This window comes from Xiphias gladius, chromosome 10 (assembly GCF_016859285.1).
Source record: "Xiphias gladius isolate SHS-SW01 ecotype Sanya breed wild chromosome 10, ASM1685928v1, whole genome shotgun sequence".
Classification (NCBI taxonomy): Eukaryota; Metazoa; Chordata; class Actinopteri; order Istiophoriformes; family Xiphiidae; genus Xiphias; species Xiphias gladius.
Genome location: NC_053409.1, coordinates 19,595,976 through 19,614,670, shown reverse-complemented (window position 1 = coordinate 19,614,670; position 18,695 = coordinate 19,595,976). Strand labels below are relative to the sequence as shown.

The 18,695-nt window shown below is 40.9% G+C and overlaps 1 protein-coding gene across 2 annotated transcripts in view; it reads left to right on the top strand.

Annotated features, from left to right (window-relative positions):
* The window catches only part of sptb (spectrin, beta, erythrocytic), a 44,643-nt gene that overhangs the window by 8,543 nt on the left and 17,405 nt on the right, over positions 1 to 18,695 (top strand). For both annotated transcript variants that reach the window (XM_040136683.1, XM_040136684.1), the window contains exons 3-15: positions 8,911 to 9,062; positions 9,212 to 9,385; positions 11,896 to 11,993; positions 12,900 to 12,980; positions 13,144 to 13,259; positions 13,385 to 13,497; positions 13,581 to 13,768; positions 14,333 to 14,450; positions 14,949 to 15,107; positions 15,857 to 16,159; positions 16,245 to 16,395; positions 17,136 to 18,006; positions 18,232 to 18,369. In XM_040136683.1, the coding sequence (XP_039992617.1) occupies positions 8,911 to 9,062; positions 9,212 to 9,385; positions 11,896 to 11,993; positions 12,900 to 12,980; positions 13,144 to 13,259; positions 13,385 to 13,497; positions 13,581 to 13,768; positions 14,333 to 14,450; positions 14,949 to 15,107; positions 15,857 to 16,159; positions 16,245 to 16,395; positions 17,136 to 18,006; positions 18,232 to 18,369 (2,662 nt within the window). The remainder of the gene's footprint in view (positions 1 to 8,910; positions 9,063 to 9,211; positions 9,386 to 11,895; positions 11,994 to 12,899; positions 12,981 to 13,143; positions 13,260 to 13,384; positions 13,498 to 13,580; positions 13,769 to 14,332; positions 14,451 to 14,948; positions 15,108 to 15,856; positions 16,160 to 16,244; positions 16,396 to 17,135; positions 18,007 to 18,231; positions 18,370 to 18,695) is intronic.

Here is an 18,695-nt window from a genome sequence, read left to right as displayed (position 1 = left end):
ATTTATTTTAAATGGTAAATTCCTTGATGCCAGTGTGTCTGACTTAAGAGACAATGAGAGAATGCAATTACATTGAGTGGCTGTTGCCGAAAAGATGTAGGTCATAAAATAGTATTAAAAATGGGGATATAATGACTCTCAATCAAGGAATGGCTGATCTGAAGATTCAGTGCCAGCTTCCAGTGCTCAGTGTTACGGACATGGGTACCAAAAAAGTATTGTGGTTCAATAGCTGGCTTTACATCTAGGTGGCTAAAATGTTTGATCATGTCCAGACTGTTTATGGGACAGTGCTCGCACCATTTTTATTTTATTTATTTATTTTTTGTCTCTTTCTGTCTCTTTAAGTGATGTAGACTTCTGTGTGGGTGTTGGTGATATTGTGTTAGAGTGCTGCTGCACTGATGTTTCTGTAATGCAATCAGTGTTTCCTGTCAGAGAGAGAGACAGAGAGAGAGAGAGAAAGAGAGTGGGAGAAGGAGGGAGGAGAGTGAAGAGAGAGGCAGGAGATGAGAGATGCTCTGGATGACACCCGCTGCTGATTTACAGCTTGTGAACTCGGAAATATGCACCCAGCATTCCTTCAAAGCACATTCAGAACGTATTGAATACCCAGCCATTTACACTGCTCCTTATAAAAGCCTAAAAAGAAAGACACATTCCTTTGAGATAGATAGTTTTATGTTGGACTATTGGCACAGGAAATCACAACTGTGCCAGTCGTTTGCTTCAAATTCAGCGCTGTCACGACTGTGTGGGACTGCTGGGTAGAGGGAGAGAGTCGTGGGAGCAGATGGACGTATTGAAACATATTGTATGCATGGATGGGGCTGGAGAAACCACTCCGAACTGAACCGAAGGCTGCGTGAGCCCTCGTGCCGCCTGAGAGTGGAGGCACAGCATCGTTACGGCAGCAGTGAGGAGAGAGTGAGAAAGAAAGAGGAATGGGAAGGAGGGAGGGAGGGAGGGAGGAGGAGTGAGCAGGAGAGGGATATGGAAAGGAGGACAGAGAGCCAAAGAGACAGAGAAGAAGAGAGACGTGGAGAGCCAAGGTCCTCTGCCAGCTGCAGGCTGCGTGTTGTTGTTGTTTGGGGGTCAAGATGAGCAGCCCGTGCCTGCTGCGCGCTGCCCCTATAAGCCAACCCCGGCTGAGAGAGGTCAAGATCAGCCTGAAGGCCAGCAGCAGGGAGACCACAGCCGTCCAGAGCGGCAGTGGAGGGACCAAGGAGGCTGCCAGTCGGCACTATGCCCTGGCAGAGAAGGAGGGCCTCGGGCGTGTTGGCGTGAACAGCAGCCGGAGCAGGAGCACCCCGCCGGTCCACCGTGCCCAGAGACCCGAAAGCAAGAAGACATCGAGGGGAGGCAGCAGCAAGCAGCAGGAGCTGGAGCACCACCTGGAGAGGAACGGCACCCTCCTGCATGTCCCGCTCACCATGGCACACTCGGGACTCTCCCCCTTCTCCTCATCCTCTTCTTCGTCCTCCTCATGCACCCCCAGACGTCAGCGGCCCTCTCACTCTCACCCTTACCCTCCCCCTGCCCCCTTCCTCTCCTCCTCCTCCTCTTCCTCCTCGGCCAAGAGTATGAAGCGAGCACGCTGGCTGAGTTACAGCACCTCCAACATCTGTTTCAACTCCATCCTGGATGGACGCTTCAGGCAGTTGCAAGGTACAGGGTCCTGATGGCAGAGCTGTGTGTGTGTGTTTGTGCATCTGTGTGTGTTCGAGAGATAGTTTGACCACCCTCTCCTGCCTCAGAGATGAGAAAGACAACACTTTTCCAATCATGCCCCTCCCTTCCCCAACTTGTGTTTGGGCTGTGATGTGAGTAAGTGCGAGGTTAGTCATCCTGTTGTGACAGCTGGAAAAAGGCAGAGCTTCAATAACTGTGGCCCTTCTATTAAATGTATTAAGTAGTAATTTATTTATTTTCAGGAAGCTGTGGCTCTGCCCCAATTGTTCACTGACTTGGCCTTGAATAATTCAAAGGCAAACTCCTAAAAAGGTCGTGATGTTTTTCCCCTCTTAAGCCATTCATTGCAAAGTAGTATTATGTCCCCCTAGGTATTTCATTAAAGTAGAAAACATATTCATCACTATAGCTCGTCACCAATTCTCTACATGACCCTTACCTTTCACAAGCTGTTCTAAAGAACAGCGTGTTTTGTTCCTAACCTTTTTTTTTCCTGACTGGTTTCTGTTGGTGGTGTTTTAAAAAAAAAAAAAAAGAAAAAGAGAGAAAAAATTTTTCTGACAGTTCAACGCTTCCCTGCCTGTGTTATTAAGGTTCTAAGAGAGACGGTTTCCGTCACTGTGGATTTTTGTTAGCTTGCACTATGCTGTCCAACTCCCTGATGACAGAAGTGCATTAGTGAGAGGAAGAAAATGGAGGAGACGACGCAGGAACAGAGAGGGGAATATGTTTTTTTTTTTTTTTTTCTGTCCTTGCTAGATTTCAAGTATCGACTGATTCTGAAGACTGCAGAGACAACTGATATGTGAAGCAGCAAACTTTTCTTGAAGATTTTTGAGGCCAAGTGTATTGATCCATCAAACGCACTCATGAAATTGTATTTACTTTTTATTTAACCCCAATTAGGGATATCTGGTCAGGACTGCAGTAGAATAGTAGTAGTAGAAATAGTAGAATAGTAGAGGTTGGACAGAACAACAATAGCAGAAAAAGTAATAGACGGTGTTTTGCATTTATTGATTTCAAGCATCCATGTATTTTCTTATGTCTTTCTCAGAAGTTGACACACTCATTGTGTGTTGAGTATTTATGCGGCCCCGCAGAAAGTTTTTAATTTTTCCATCTTGTATAGTTATTTTTTGTGATGTGTTTTCTGTGACACATTGACCTCTAACCTTTTAGCTTTCTTTAGTCGTGTCTGCACCCCTTCCCCTTGGCGTCTTTGGGTCCTTAATCTTCTCCTGTTCACTGTTTAAAAATACAATCTTGCCATGAGTTTGACCCTCAAAATATTTTGAATATACATTATTTAAGCATTTGTTCCTAAGCATGTGCTACTTTTGCATCCTCTCCAAACCCCATTAGTTAAAATACTGCTCTGTTTTCAGTCTTTACAATGTCAAGAAACCTTGGGAACTCAAATGTGCATTATGCAACCTAATGTGCATTAATGCAACCTAATGTGCATTAATGCAACCTAATGTGCATTGATGCAACCTAATGTGCATTAATGCACATTTCATCATAGAATGAAATCATTCAAAGCCAACAGAGGAGGTGTTTCATTTAGTCACGGACAAGCCTGTAAATAAAGACATGGTATCATGGCTGCAGCAGAGGTAGCGCCGGCAGTGCCATGGCTCAGGCATGTAGCTGGGTGCTCTGGGACCACAAGGCCACATCCAGTAGGGGCTGACTGTGGGAAAAGACAGATCCGGCTGTGTACAGGGAAAATCCATCAGCATGAATAAGTCATGGGGCCTTCACTGGATTTAAAGAGTGGAAGAAAGATTACTAAGTAAAAGCATGTGAAACAGGGGAATGTTTAGTAATGCTTGTACTGATATACAGGAAAAAGAAGCCAGGAAGTTGGAAAAAGGAAGCAAAACACAGGTGACAAGAGGCTGCTATAGTCCGGTCAGTGTGGAAAAACTGTGCTGACAAGTGAAAAATGTTGACAATACGACTGACCTGTGATATTTCAGTCATGTAAAATGACAGTTTGACAATGGCAGCCTCTGTTGCAGCACCATTAAGAACAACCAAACATTAAACATGCAGTCGTGTTGTGGTCATTCCGTCGTATGAACTATTGCAGCTACTTTTCTATTTATGAACTGTAGCGAAATATGCAAGTCTCAATTGCCATTTGAAAAAAGCCAAGCGGGTGGGACAATAAGTCCGTAAAATGGTCGCTTTCATACACTTTTGCTTTATGAAAAATTACCGTCCGGGATAATAAAAAATCCTTCTTGTACACAACTTTGATACGAATCCTTAAAGCGGGGCTATGTAACTAGTAACACATTCAAATTCAAGTTCAAATTGCTTGGTTAGCAAACTTCAGATAGAAACCGTTGTGTAACTAACATTCCTGACTTAATGACGCTTTTCCAATTAGGTTACTGGTACACTATGTTTATAAAACAGTATTTATATTAGTAAGCGCGGCATGCCTCACAGGGAGACGTGCCTGCTTGTGGTTATGGTCGCCTTTCCTTTTTTAGAATGACTAACTCAAGAGAATCGTGCTACTACCCTGTATTTACATATATCACAATAGCAAAATATATCACGACAAAGTACAATTTCAGGAAATTCAATTGAGAAACAGTTCATAGACAAAATAACAAGGGGCTAATGACCAATGGGCTACAAACCTTAATAGATGAACTTGAAGACAGATACCTCAATATCAATATTTGAAGATATAACGTGGGAACAGCTGCTTTGGGAGACGCTTTTAAGGTGCTTTGTAATGTGAATTTTGATCACCAAAGAAATAATTCACTGTTAAATAAGCTCTGAAATGTTATCACTTACCTGTAACATAGCTTTAAAGACCTAGACAAGACCAATGCATATGTCATGATATTAAGATAATAAAATCCTAGGTGATATTGAATCTCACATCACAATATCAATATTATATTGACTTAATACCCAACTCTACAATACCTCTCTTGGAATTTTGGGGTTAAAGCGAGCATAGTCTTCAGACAAATGCTGAAAGGCTTGTTCAGTAGTGAGCGTACACAGAGAGCTGTCGTCATATTGAGCTAGTCGAACTACTCCTGTGTATATGGCTCAGCGGGATGCACGCAGGCAACAACCCCCCCCCTCCTTCCTAAATGGCCAGAAGCATCAGTGTGCAATGTCTCCTCTCAAGGTCTCGTGATGTGAGATGATACGAAGAGGACCACATGCACATTTCGGGGATGTGCTTTAATTTTCCTCTTACTCCCTCAACTGTAAAATCCTCCGCGGCAGCCGGCCGTTGTTCAGAAAGGATTTGTCAAAGGTTTTACTGCACATATGACTGTCTTGTTGAAGCTTCTTTCTTTTTTGACTCGGTTTTCTGCCCCGCTGACGGATCATGATTTGATCCTTTGCGCTAAATCAACGCTGACACTCCTGATGGAGCTTTGAGTTAGCTGCACGTTTTAATTGCCATTACTTTTTCATGGCGTAGTTGTCCGCGTGGATGTAGAGGAGCAGTGCGTGCTGTTGTTCTGCTGGGGGGGAGCAGAAGAAGCATGATTTATTTACTGTACTCTGCTGCATCATGAGTTTTACATACAATAACTCGTGATCTCTTCTCTTTGATGATGCTGAGAATAGAGCTGGAGTTTTTAGGTGCTTACTTATACATTTTTAGCAGTAGGGGAGATACTTAATGTAATGTGTCTTGCTCTATTTTCCTGGTTGGGTCTCTGAAGACTAAATCTGAATGCCTGCATCTCAGTCACTCTCTCCTTCACTTTCTGTTTGATCTGTCTTGCCTGCCCTCTTTTTCTCCTCATCCTCTTCCCTGGTTTACCTTTGCTCCAGTCTCTCTGTCTCCTCCTCTGTCTCCCTCTGTTTTATCGTCTCCTTCTTAACTTTTAGTCCAATATCTGTATCTTCCTCTCTCTGCCACCCTTTCCTTCGTGTCTCCTCTTCTTCTCCTCCTCCTCCTCTACAGCTGTTCCTTGCTTGTTCCCCACAGCCTCGGGGTCTGAATCATTTATTGCACGTCATTAAGGATGCAGTCCTTTGCACTCCGTAGTTTGCAGTCATATTTGGTTTCAGGAATAAACAGGGCAGACTGTAGCAGGCACATCAAGCGAAAGTCAAATGGTGCAAGATGGGTCGACTGAGAGGCGGAGGCCTCATCACCGGTGGTTGAGCTGATAAATATTTATATATATATATATATATATATATATTTATCTCTAGATTAGTATAAAATATGTCACCTGGACTAAGAGAGCTTCATTCAAAAGCTACATGACTACTAAGGCTACAAATAGCGATTATTTTCATTACTTGTTAGTCAACCGATTAGATGAATTGTTTGGTCTATAGAATGTCAGCAGGTAGTGAAGAATGCCCTTCATAAGCACAAGAAAATGTAGAAAACCAGAAAATATTCACTTTTTTTTTGTTGCCACTTTTGCTTAAGAAATTATTTAAAATGACTGATCCATTATCAGGATTGTTACCGATTAATTTTCTGTCACTCAGCGAATCAACTAATTGTTTCAGTTCTGATATTCACTATAAAAACAAACTAGACAGCCTACAAAATAATTGCTTTAATTTAAGTAAAGCCCATTATTAGGTACTGTTATAATAATGAAAAGTGTGAGACAGTTCTGGGTTATAATATTATTTTAGTATTGTTATTATTCTAAGTTTAATATAATCGTTTATTGACTTTAAGTCATATCATGATTATATGACTATATTGTGTGATCGTTTTACAAAATTCAGTGGTCCAAATGAATGATTCCCAGCTAAATTAGCTTCAGCTAGATGCCCTGCCTACATTAGATCTTCTGCATTTCATTTTCCTTTTGTTTATCTGTGTTGATCCTGTTAAATAAACTACTGATAAATAATCAAGTAATTAAACTAACAAAAGTAGCCTAGTCATCATTTAGCATGTGAAGTGTTTTTACAGTTCAAAAACTTTGAAGCAGTGGTCATTGCATTTGACATGCATATATTATCATATTTTAATGATGTATAAGTGTATTGTATTTCTAAATACTGTGACATTTATTTTAACTAAATTGCCAAGATGTTCAAGATGTTGGATTTACAGAAATATTTAGAAAGATCATTTCAGCATGTTAGCTGTAGTCGGGGTCTAAGTCAGCACTTTGCTGTGGTGTTTTTGTTTTCCCCTCTGAGATGTTGTCGTCTCTGGACCTCATTCCTAGAGCCAGATCAGTAAAGCAACTAGGCTGTTATTGGCTTATTGCAGATATATCGTTATCAGTGCTTATGGAGGCTGATAAGTAACAAGAAATTGCTGTAGAGAAATGTCAAAAAATATGTTTGAGATCATTCAGAAGCAGTCTCGCTGTTACGTCATTTGTCCACCGGAAAGCTCTGACAAGTTAATTCAATTTTAAAATGTCATGTACATATCTTGTATGTAGTTATCAGATTTTTGTGACCCTAAAACAGTACTATCATTGTCCTCTTCAGAAATGAAGTATTGGGGCATCAGCCTAATGGTTTAGGCGCATGCCACATAAGGGCTATTCCCAGCTGGGGGCCCCCTGTTGCATGTCATACCCCTCTCTTTGTTCCCCTACTTCCGGTCTCTCGCCAGACTGTCAAGTGTCAAAATAAAGGCAAACTGCCCCAAAAAAAATCTTTAAAAAAAGAACACTTGTCAGGTTCTACTTATTTCTATATGTGTAATGGCACATTAACAGACATAAGAATTGGCACTATATTCTGTGCTTTAAGTGGACATGTAATAAGTGAAAGTTTAAATCATGCAGGTAGAGTTTGGGGATTTCATGTGCTTGCTGAACATCACTCAAACCACCCCCTTCTCCATTCTCCAACAGTACATCGGGTCATGCTACCATATGGTCCCATCAAAATTGATTTTATTTTTGCTGCTGAGTAGGCGGCACATCTGCTGTGCACTGGGATATGATTTAAAGTGTAAGCGTGAACCTGGCAAGAGGTGTCACCATGTCGGCATCTTCCAAAAAAACCTCTCCAAGTCTGATGCTTGTACTCTCTGCTTCTCTCTGCCCTGTCATTCAGGCAAAAATTGCGGTCGAGGAATTTTGGCATAAATATGATACACCTACGCTTAAGTACGCAGAGACCCTGTATTTATTTTTCTTTTTATACATTTGATGTTATTATGCGGCATCGACTCTCTATTTAATCTGCATGGAGGATAAGGAGACGTAGATGGTTAAAGCCTTTTTTAAGGTTTTTCCGCTGGCAGTATCCTTTTGTGATCAAATTTGTAGCAGGCTTTTACACAGAAACTCTTAAATCATATCAGTAATTTTGTGGTTTTAATTAAACGGGAGTGACTCCGCCTCCCGCAATGACTAAAAAGGTCAAAACTGCGAGTTTCCACGAAATCTCAGCATTTTAACGGGCTGATGGTGTCACTGGAGCGGTATTATCGATTGCCATAATAAAAGAGATGCACTGCACAAATACACAACAGCGATAATTTGACGGCTCCAGATCTTTTAATGTGGCCTAATTTTAATGTCCAGGGTCCCCATCTGACACCACGGTGACTAAGTGTCTGAGTGAGGCGGTCTCTTCCAGCGGGGCAGCACAGTTAATATCTCTGCAGAGGAGTGTCAGTGTGGAGCTGCTGTAGCAGGAAGCGTTAGACAGGACTTAGACTCTCTCTGTTCATCCATAGTGTGGGCAAAATGCCGCAGTTCAGGTGCCGTTTTCTGAAACAGCAGCAGCACCTAAGAATTCTGGTTTACCAGCAAAATGGCAGTCTTGGGGGTCTTGCTCCTATGTTGGAGGCGTAGGGGGCTTCAGGGGCCCATTGTCTCATAATAAGTCAATGGTTATGGAAGTCATAGTTGTTGGACACAGAGCTGGTGTGTAGGTAGAAATAATATTACTTGGGCAACTTGGATCAAATTAGTGGAACCAAACAGTCGTTTCTGAGTGGATGTTGGATCCAGACAAAGATCACGGTTTACACAGTTTGGGATTAATTTAACCAGGGAGATTCCTCTGTCTCTGTAGCAGATTTCCACAGACAAATGCTGATATACTGTAACTTCAATCTGGTTCTTCCTTCAATCTCCCAGGCATCCACCCGTCTGGAGTAGCCTTGTGCAAGACAGTAAATCCCTACCAGCTCCGGTTGTGCTGCTCTGTGGCTGTGAAGATTTTTTCATTATTCATGGAGCCCGTGTTCTTTCTTGACTTTCTTGTCAGATGAGCGTGAGGCGGTTCAGAAGAAGACCTTCACTAAATGGGTCAACTCAATCCTGTCCCGGGTCGGCTGTCGCATCTCTGACCTCTACCTAGACCTTCGGGACGGACGCATGCTCATTAAACTGCTGGAGGTGCTCTCCGGCGAACGACTGGTAATAGACTTTTCTGTTACACCTTTCATTTTGTTATCTTTCCTTTTTATATCCTGTGAATTATTTCTAACTCTCTTGTGGTCCCTCGTCTTTGTAATTTTCTCTTTCTCTCTCTTGCTTGTTTTTTTTTCTTTCCTCCCTGTCTGTAGCCGAGACCCACTAAAGGGCGGATGCGTATCCACTGTTTGGAGAATGTGGACAAAGCTCTGCAGTTCCTCAAAGAGCAGAGGGTCCACCTGGAGAACATGGGCTCCCACGACATTGTCGACGGCAACCATCGTCTCATCCTCGGCCTTATCTGGACCATCATCCTGCGCTTCCAGGTAAACGCAGGAACATGGCTACACTGAAAGCCCATATTTATCTTTCTTTACTTCCTTTTACGTTGATTTGGCTGCTTTTCCCTTTCATCTTTTAACGTCAGTTAAACAGGATGCTGGGATCAAAGCTTGAAGATTGTGTTATGAAGTGTTTTGTAGGTGTCATCAAAACCCAAAAATGTTACACTTTGCAATATATATAGTTACAACTCCTTAAAGTATGTCATCCTAGTAAGATAAAACAAGATAGGACTGTATTAATCCCTAGAGGGGAATTTCACAGGTTACACCAGTACAAGAAACAGTCTTAAGAGGTAAGAAACAGATTAAGAACCATTGGAAATAATAAATACAACAAAATAAAGAATATTAAGTAAATGACAATTGAAGCTATATAATTAGGACATATACGTGATACGATTAGTGCATTGTGTAGGAAGCTGCCAGTTTATTAGGAACACCTAGCTAAAACTAATGCAGCCTAAGACAACAGTCCTGCAATAAATCCAACCTTCATTAGGGTTATAATGTTCTTGTTTTTGTTGAAACCATCTCAAAGAGGTGTTGATTCAACTTGATGGTCATTTTGGAGGATGTGAATTGTCGTGCTGTTGAATTGTGCTGCATTATACAGAAAGATGTTAAACTGGCAATTGAGTGTTTATGTGCAGACGTAAAAAGTCAAGCAGTGCCCCTCTGCAGGTCTCATGGAAGTCTGTCGCATTATACACAAAATGAATATAGTAACAGAAGGTAAAATATGTGAAATAAACAAGCATATACTACACACTATATTTAAATGTAGACAATAGCACAAACCACAAAATTAGATACACAGTACGATAGAATATATTGCAAGATATTTTCTGTAATGCAGTACAAGGTACAGTGATGTTGTTTGTGCAAGCTTTAGGGTACGACAGAGAGGGGAAACACTGGTCAGTCTAAGGGGATTGTAGGCATTGTAGGATCAATAATAGTCAATAAATCAATAGCCAATAAAGATAATTGAAGGGCGAAAATAAACGTCAACAAAAGTTCATGTCATTTTCAATTTGGATACTCTGATATCAAAATCCAGTTTTTGCATCCAGCTAAGTCACTGGGACTTAAAAATATCGCAGCTAATTGACATGACTGAGTCCAATCTTTTAAATCGTTTCCTAATACCACAGCTCCCCATAATGTAGTAAAGCATTTATAGTAAAACTTAAATAATCTTAAGAAAAGAGAGGAAATTTTCTTGGGAACAAATTTTGTTTTTAACTTTTAAAATAAAAGGCTCTTTAGATCTAAAAGATTATTCCTTTATAACAGAAACCATCTGGTTCAGCATTCCTTTGGATTTTCTTACAACTACAAATGTCACCATTGCACTTCTGGTCTGAAAACTACACAATATTCATGTTTTTTCAACACACGTATCAAAATCAAAATAATGTGAGCCGCTGGTTACATGTGCTGCCCGACCACAGTTCACTTTGTACGTGCTGCACATGCTTCAAAAAAATATGAGTGTACTTTACTATGACTATGATAACATTGACTTAAGAGCACACTTGCATTAATACAATCACAGTTTTCGGCTCTGCTTCACGTGCATTATTGCCTTAATTACATCTTAGTCATGTTTTTATTTGCATTTAAATGCAACCATAGTATTCAACCTGCTGTGTTTAACAGAGAAGTCTCTGATTGTTAATTGTCTAGTCTCACTTGGGTCCGTTCGCATGTAGCACAGAAACAGTTTCAGCTGGCAGCCTTGAGATGTTTTGGACTTTTTCTTTTTCCTCAAATGAGATGCCTTCAGGTTCCAGCCATTATGATCTGCTGTTAGGAGCACATCCAGAACATCAGAACATGTCTGTTTGACTCTTTTATCTTCTTTGAGAGGGCAGATATTTATTTTTAATTTGACAGCAAGACTGTTATTTTTAGACGTTAGTTCAAACAATATGGCCTGCTGCATTATTCAGCCTTTCTCCAAAAAAAAAAAAAAAAAAAAAAACCGAAACAGGAAAGATAGGAGTTTACTTGGTTCTGTCGGTATCTTTTCAGTCTGCATAAGCCAAGGAGAACCAAAGCTGGCTAAATTTAGCCCTCTCTCGGGACCTGTCTCTCAGATCACATCACTGCTCTAATTACTGGCCCACTGTGTGGGAAAATAAGAACCTCAATAATTACCTCCCCTCTTTCTATCAATTGGACTGTGGGGTTCAGATTTGTGAGATTCCCACCGGCTAATAACATTGATGATTTATCACTTGAGATTAGGTTTGTTTTACACAAATAAAAACCTCCTAGTTTTTTTCATCAATCTATGATAAATTATGTATTTCAAAGGGAAATTTGTGCCAACATGTTCCCTACTGGTGCTTCCTATTAGCGACATGTTACTATCAGCTAGGTTTTTGCTCTCAGCTGTGAGTTGTTCTTGTTTGCTTGCAAAACCACACAGTCATTAGTTAAGTTTCATTATTTACCATCCAGCTGTGCTTGTTGTTCTTCATCAGATCCAGGACATTATTGTGGAAACGGGCCAGGCAGACCAGAAGGAGACGCGCTCAGCCAAGGACGCTCTTCTTCTGTGGTGTCAAATGAAAACTGGAGGGTAAGTGGGATGTGTGACCTTTAGCATAGCCAAGCTGTTGGAAATATCCTCTGAGAAGTAGTTTGTGAATGTGAATCGAGTCTTGTGCACAGCTGTAAATCTTTTTTTAGTTAAAAATGTCCTTAGTGTGCTGAAATTCAATCCTTACTTTCTTTTTTACTTATTTGATTTGTATTTTAAAGCGTCTTTGTGTATCTTGAAAAGATCGAAAGAAAGATAGAAATAAATTATCATTTTTATCATTATTATCATTATTATTATTATTATTATTCAAGTTTTATAGTTAAAAATTAGTTTGCAAAAAGTGGTCACAATCACCACAATCAGTGTTTTTCAATTTAATTTAATTTTACTACAATTAAAAAATATCCAGTGTGCAAATTACAAATTAGTGAAGAATTCTGTAGTTTTTTTAGGGGTGGAAGAAGCACACAGATCTTTTAATTAAGTGAAAGTAGCAGTACCACAGTGCAGAAATATTCTGTTACGAGTAAAAGTCATGCATTCAAAATTTTACTTGCGTAAAAAAGCAAAAACAAAAGTGTTAGCATCAAAATATACCTGAAGTACCAAAGGTAAAAGTACCCATTGAGCTGAATCCACTTTTAATAATAATGTAAATCATCATTTATTTGCATGTTTATATTTTGTATTATTAATCTGAATCTGCAAAGTAACTAGTAACTAAAGTTATCAAATAAATGTAGTGGAGTAAAAAGTACAATATTTGCCTCTAAACTGTCATGGAGTTCTTAGAAAAGACTTGGGTCCTAAGCCACAGAAATAAGTGGTGCATAATTACATGATGAGAAGTAGAACAAATCACGGACATTGATTTAAAACAGGAGCCCCTCAGCAATGTCCCTTCTGTTCAGACAGTGACATTTCCTGGCTATTGTTTTCCAGATATCCCAATGTCAACATCACAAATTTCACCACCAGCTGGAAAGACGGCATGGCCTTCAACGCTCTCATACACAAACACCGGTAAGGGGAGATGAATGGCCAAATCCACTCTCACCAGCTCTGAAATGTAAACACACATGAAACTTGTCTGCTCAGTGTCTCCCCTCCTCATTCTCCTTCATCTCGTTCACTTGTCTCATTGTCTTTTTTCCGCTTTTGCTCTCTCTCCATATTTCTCTCCCAGGCCAGATCTGGTGGACTATAACAGTCTAAAGAGGTCCAACCCGACCCACAACCTCCAGAACGCCTTCAACGTGGCAGAGCAGAAGCTCGGCGTGACCAAACTGTTAGACCCAGAAGGCAAGTGACTGACGTAGAAATAAATGTTTATGAGCTTCAAGCCTGGTGGGGAAAAAAAAAGACCTCGGGACCAGCGATGTCTCTGGGTCGGCTGTGACTGTCTTGTCTTCTGTTTTGTTTTATAGATGTGTTCACAGAGAACCCAGATGAGAAGTCCATCATCACATACGTTGTGGCATTTTACCACTACTTCTCGAAGATGAAGCAGCTCGCTGTGGAGGGCAAGAGGGTTGGAAAGGTGAGATGGAAACATGACGCCCATGTGTGAATGTGAGTTTTGTTGAGCCTGTTTTCCTTATTGTCTTTGACCTCCTCCTTAAGGTTCTGGATCAGGCCATCGAGACCGAGAAGATGATTGAAAAGTACGAGACGCTGGCGTCAGACCTGCTGACGTGGATTGAGCAGACCATCATCGTGCTGAACAACCGAAAACTTGCCAACTCTCTCACTGGAGTCCAGCAGCAGCTTCAGGCCTTCAACACCTACCGCACTGAGGAGAAGCCGCCAAAGTGAGTCGAGCCAGGACAATTTTCCACCGCACTGCGCTCATTCTAACCTGATCTGTTCTGTTAGTCCTGTATTTTTTTAAACCTTAAAAAGAAAAAGAAAACACGTTGCTCACATTTACAGTTATTTGTATTTAGGCAAATTCAGAGTTACAATACCAAACAAACAGAAACACAAGAAAAAAACAAAAAATAAAACACACCCTCTCTAAATGTATAACATTTCCTAGTTCTCCCCAAATCATACATACCTTTTTCAATATTTGGCACTGAATAACATCTCATTAAAAGACACTAATACAGAACAGGATTACCTCTCTTGCCATACATGTTAGCTGCTGTTATATAGCAAAGTATATCATTAGTAAGAGCTATAGGTAACTTAATCAATTCTATTGTGGTCTGTTCTTTTTTGTCGCGTCTTCTCAAACACAGATGTTAAACATAATTCATTCTATTTTCATTAAATTATTGAACACCTCACACGTAATTAAATATTTTTGGCATTATCTCGTTTTTTGTTTTTTTTTCTATTTTTTCCTGTCATTTGTGTTTGTTTTCTTTCAGGTTTCAAGAGAAAGGTAACCTCGAGGTGCTGCTGTTCACCATCCAGAGTCGTATGAGGGCTAACAACCAGAGGGTCTACACGCCTAAAGAGGGAGCTCTGGTTGCAGATATCAACAGGGTGAGATGCCTGAGCAGCACATGGAAACAAAATAGAAGCAGCGAAAAACAACATGATGTTTTATTAAAAAATATCTATAGCTGTCATCCCACTGTGGGGAAGATTGTCTTTGCAAAACTCTGTGGTGTGATACTCAGACATACAGCACGGCTCGGCTAGATGGACAAAAGGTCTCACAGCACTGCAGGCACAAGAAAATAAAAACGTGTCTCAAAATAAAGAACATAACATTAACATGGCAGTAGCACAGGCAGAGTTGGTATCTACACTATTTGCTACTGAGACTGCTCAAAATTAGGAAGGTAGTCACAGTTATTTAAAAAAAAAAAAAATTCAAAAGAATAATCCACAGGTAAATCAATCAATCAAAAATAATGGTTTGTTACATTCTGATTAGTGAGATCCATCAGATAAGGTAATGCTATTGCTATTGATGTTATAACGGCTAACTGGCAAAAACTGCAGTTCATAATGATCCATCTCATCATATGTGTGCAGGCCTGGGAGCGTCTGGAGAGGGCGGAGCACGACCGCGAGCGCGTCCTGAGAGACGAGCTGATCAGACAGGAGAAGCTGGAACAGATGGCGAGAAGATTCGACAGGAAGGCTGCCATGAGGGAGACCTGGCTCGTGGAGAACCAGAGACTAGTAGCCCAGGTAAAGCATCGGCAACACAGCTATGGACATTATATGATATTATTATGAAATTTGTTCTGAGGTCTCTCTTGAAAAAGGTCGTGATCTCAGTGAGACTGCCTAACTACATAAAATTAACATGTATAAAACACATGTTACTATAGATATGTACAGTATTTGTGTTAACTAATAGAAACAGCAGGTTGTTTGTGCAACTGATTATTGATCATGGGAGGTAAACACCAGAAACAGATTGCCTTAGAAACATTGAGAGATGACACCAAACTAAAATTAGCAAGTTTCCGAGCACAAAATGTTAGTTAGAAGAAGTGAAGCTGTGAAGCTGCGAGAAGAAAAGACAAAATTAGAGGAGGATGAAGAAGTATTAACTTTATAAGTTAAAGTACTCAGAATGGACACTTTCAGAGTGTTATGTTACAAGATTATTACGACCAATAGATTAATGTGTAAGCAGTATTTTAATGTTGTAGCTGAGCCAGGTGGAGCTTTTTTACCTACTTTGTATCCTGGATAGTTTCATCTATAACAATGCATCATATTTAAAACAAGATTACGTTTTGTAAATTAAATCTTAATCTGCAAAGTAACGAGTAACTGTGTCAAATAAATGTAGAGAAGTATGAAGAACAATATTTGCCTCTGAAATATAGTGGAGAAGAAGTATAAAGTGGCAAAAAATGGAAATACTGAAGTAAAGTATAAGTATTTCAAAATTCTACTTGAACTACTCTCCGCTCTCTCCTCCCCAGGATAACTTTGGTTACGATCTGCCGGCTGTGGAGGCAGCCAAGAAGAAACACGACGCCATCGAGACAGACATCGCTGCGTACGAGGAACGTGTTCAGGCCTTGGTGGACATCTCAAAGGAGCTGGAGTCGGAGCGTTACCATGACGCCAAACGGATCGACGCAAGGAAAGACAACATCCTGCGTCTCTGGGATTACTTGCAGGAGCTGTTGAAGGCTCGTAGGGGGCGTCTGGACAAGAACCTGACCCTGCAGAGGATCTTCCAGGAGATGCTGCACATCATCAGCTGGATGGATGACATGAAGGTACAGACCACGAAGCAATATTCATAAACTAATACAATACATCTTCCAGAGACTAAACTGATCATATCATTTGATTCATTCTTAGGCTCGGCTGCTGTCTCCAGACTTTGGGAAACACTTGCTTGAAGTTGAAGACTTGTTACAGAAACATGCTTTGGTAGAGAACGACATTGCTCTGCAGGCAGAGAGGGTACAGAGCGCCAGTGCTGCCGCTCTCAAGTTCGCAAATGGAGATAGTAAGTGCAAGAGTTCATCTTGCCCCCAGGGTGAAACTATTTGTTGTGTATGTGCTGGTTTTGTTGTAACTGGTTTGAATGGAGTGAAGGCCATGGACCTTAACTAGGGTTGGGTTTCAAAGCTGAATACTTTTTGAGTATGTGATGAAATGTGTTCTTACGATCAAGTATGGCAAACTGTCAAGTACAGAAGGTCAGCATCATATGCTCTGTCCGGTCTTGTTCGCCTACTTTTTGATCAGAGCCATAACCTCAAGGAATCAAGGACAAGACTGTAAATTAGTCGTTTGGATCCTGACGTGTCATACCGTGAAATAATGGTTGTTTTTTTTTAACGTGCAAATTAAGGTCAGTATCTGTGCTTTATATGCATTTCATATAATATGAAAAAGGTTGCCCCATTAGTTATGCCACAACAAGCAGAAACCTTTTAATATGGCCCTTCATGTGTGGAATTTGTTCTTGCCATGGTCACATGTTTTCTCTAATTACAAATATTAGTAAACTGGTTGGTTTGTAGACCCTATGATGACCATTCTAATTACCGTGAATGTGAGTGTCTATGTGTCTTAGTCCTATGATAATCTGTCATCATAACCAGTACATGTCCTGCTCTCCAACCAGTTTACACTGACAAAGACCACAGCATCCAAGGACCCTGAGAAGACATAAGCAAGAAGAGAAAATTAAATGAGTAAATATACAGAATGTAACGGCTTTGCTCTTTATTTTTCCCCCAGGCTATAAGCCATGTGATCCCCAGGTGATCCGGGACAGGGTGCAGCACCTGGACCAGTGCTACCAGGAGCTTTGTGCCCTGGCAGCCCAGCGAAGGGCTCGCTTGGAGCAGTCCCGCCGCTTCTGGAACTTCCTGTGGGAGGTGACAGAGCTGGAGAGTTGGATTAGGGAGAAGGAGCACATTTTCTCCTCCCTGGATTATGGCAAGGACCTGACGAGCGTGCTGGTGCTCCAGAGCAAACACAGCGCCTTCGAGGATGAGCTCGGCGCCCGCCGCGCCAACTTCGATCAGGTCTTTGCTGAGGGAGAAAAGATGATCCAGGCCAAGCACTTTGGCACCCCGAAGGTTCAAGAATGCATGGAAGACATCAGGAGGCAATGGCAGCAGCTGGAAGAACTGGCAGCCTTTCGGAAACAGAATCTGCAGGACACTCAGAGGTTCTTCCAGTTTCATGGAGATGCTGATGAACTCAAGGCCTGGCTGCTGGACGCCAAGAGGCAGATGAGCAGTGAAGATGTGGGTCACGATGAGTACACCACGCAGCGGCTACTGAAGAAGCACAACGACCTGAGGAATGAAGCAATCAAGAACGGAGCCACTATTGATGCTCTATCAAAACAGGCCAATGCGCTGCCAGAGGAACTACAAAACACCCCTGATATCCAGAGACGTCTCAAAGACATCAAGGACCTGTACATGGAACTCATGTCTCTGGCTGACCTGAGACAGAAGAAGCTTGATGACACTATGGCCCTGTACACCATCTTCAGTGAGACAGATGCCTGTGAGCTCTGGATGGGCCAGAAGGAGACGTGGTTGGTGGGCTTAGAGGTGCCGGAGAAGCTGGAGGATCTGGAAGTAGTACAGAATAGGTACACTGAACAAATTCTATTATCATGCACCCCTGAATTATTTTTTACCCATGTCCAGATTAAATATTGTAATTCACAAAAATCTGGAAACAAACAACAATAAGTAATATGAGTCTCTCTGAAGCAGCATTATTTGCAAATACTGGTTTAGTAAAAACGTGTTTATGCATCATGTAGATTGTACAGTTTTTTTTTATTTTATCTAACACTTTTTTTTTATTACAGGTTGAGCATTTTGGCTCAAGATATGGCAAATGTTCAGTCGAGAGTTGATGACGTCAACAAAGCTGTGAAACAGCTCGAGGACAGCAGACACCCTCGCACCAAAGAGGTCAAGGAATGTCAGACACGACTGAATAAAAGGTGATTTAAAGATATCATCTCTAGATTACATGTGTCTCAAATTTTACTGTTCATCTGTGTGTCAACATTTCTGATAAAGAACACAAAAAAATAATATTTTATCTTTTCCCTGAGAAATAAAAAAGGTTTTAATTTACTTTATTTTACAGGTGTGTAACTTCTGAATAATTATAGTATAGAGACAATGTTCAATTGCTAAGTTCCCATTTAATTCTGATTAACAGCTAGCAAGCTAGAATCTAAAATTAAAGTTTGCAATAATAATTGAGTATTAAATTCATGTATTATTGGTTTTAAATGGAGCAGTTCTTTTAAGTAAATTACTA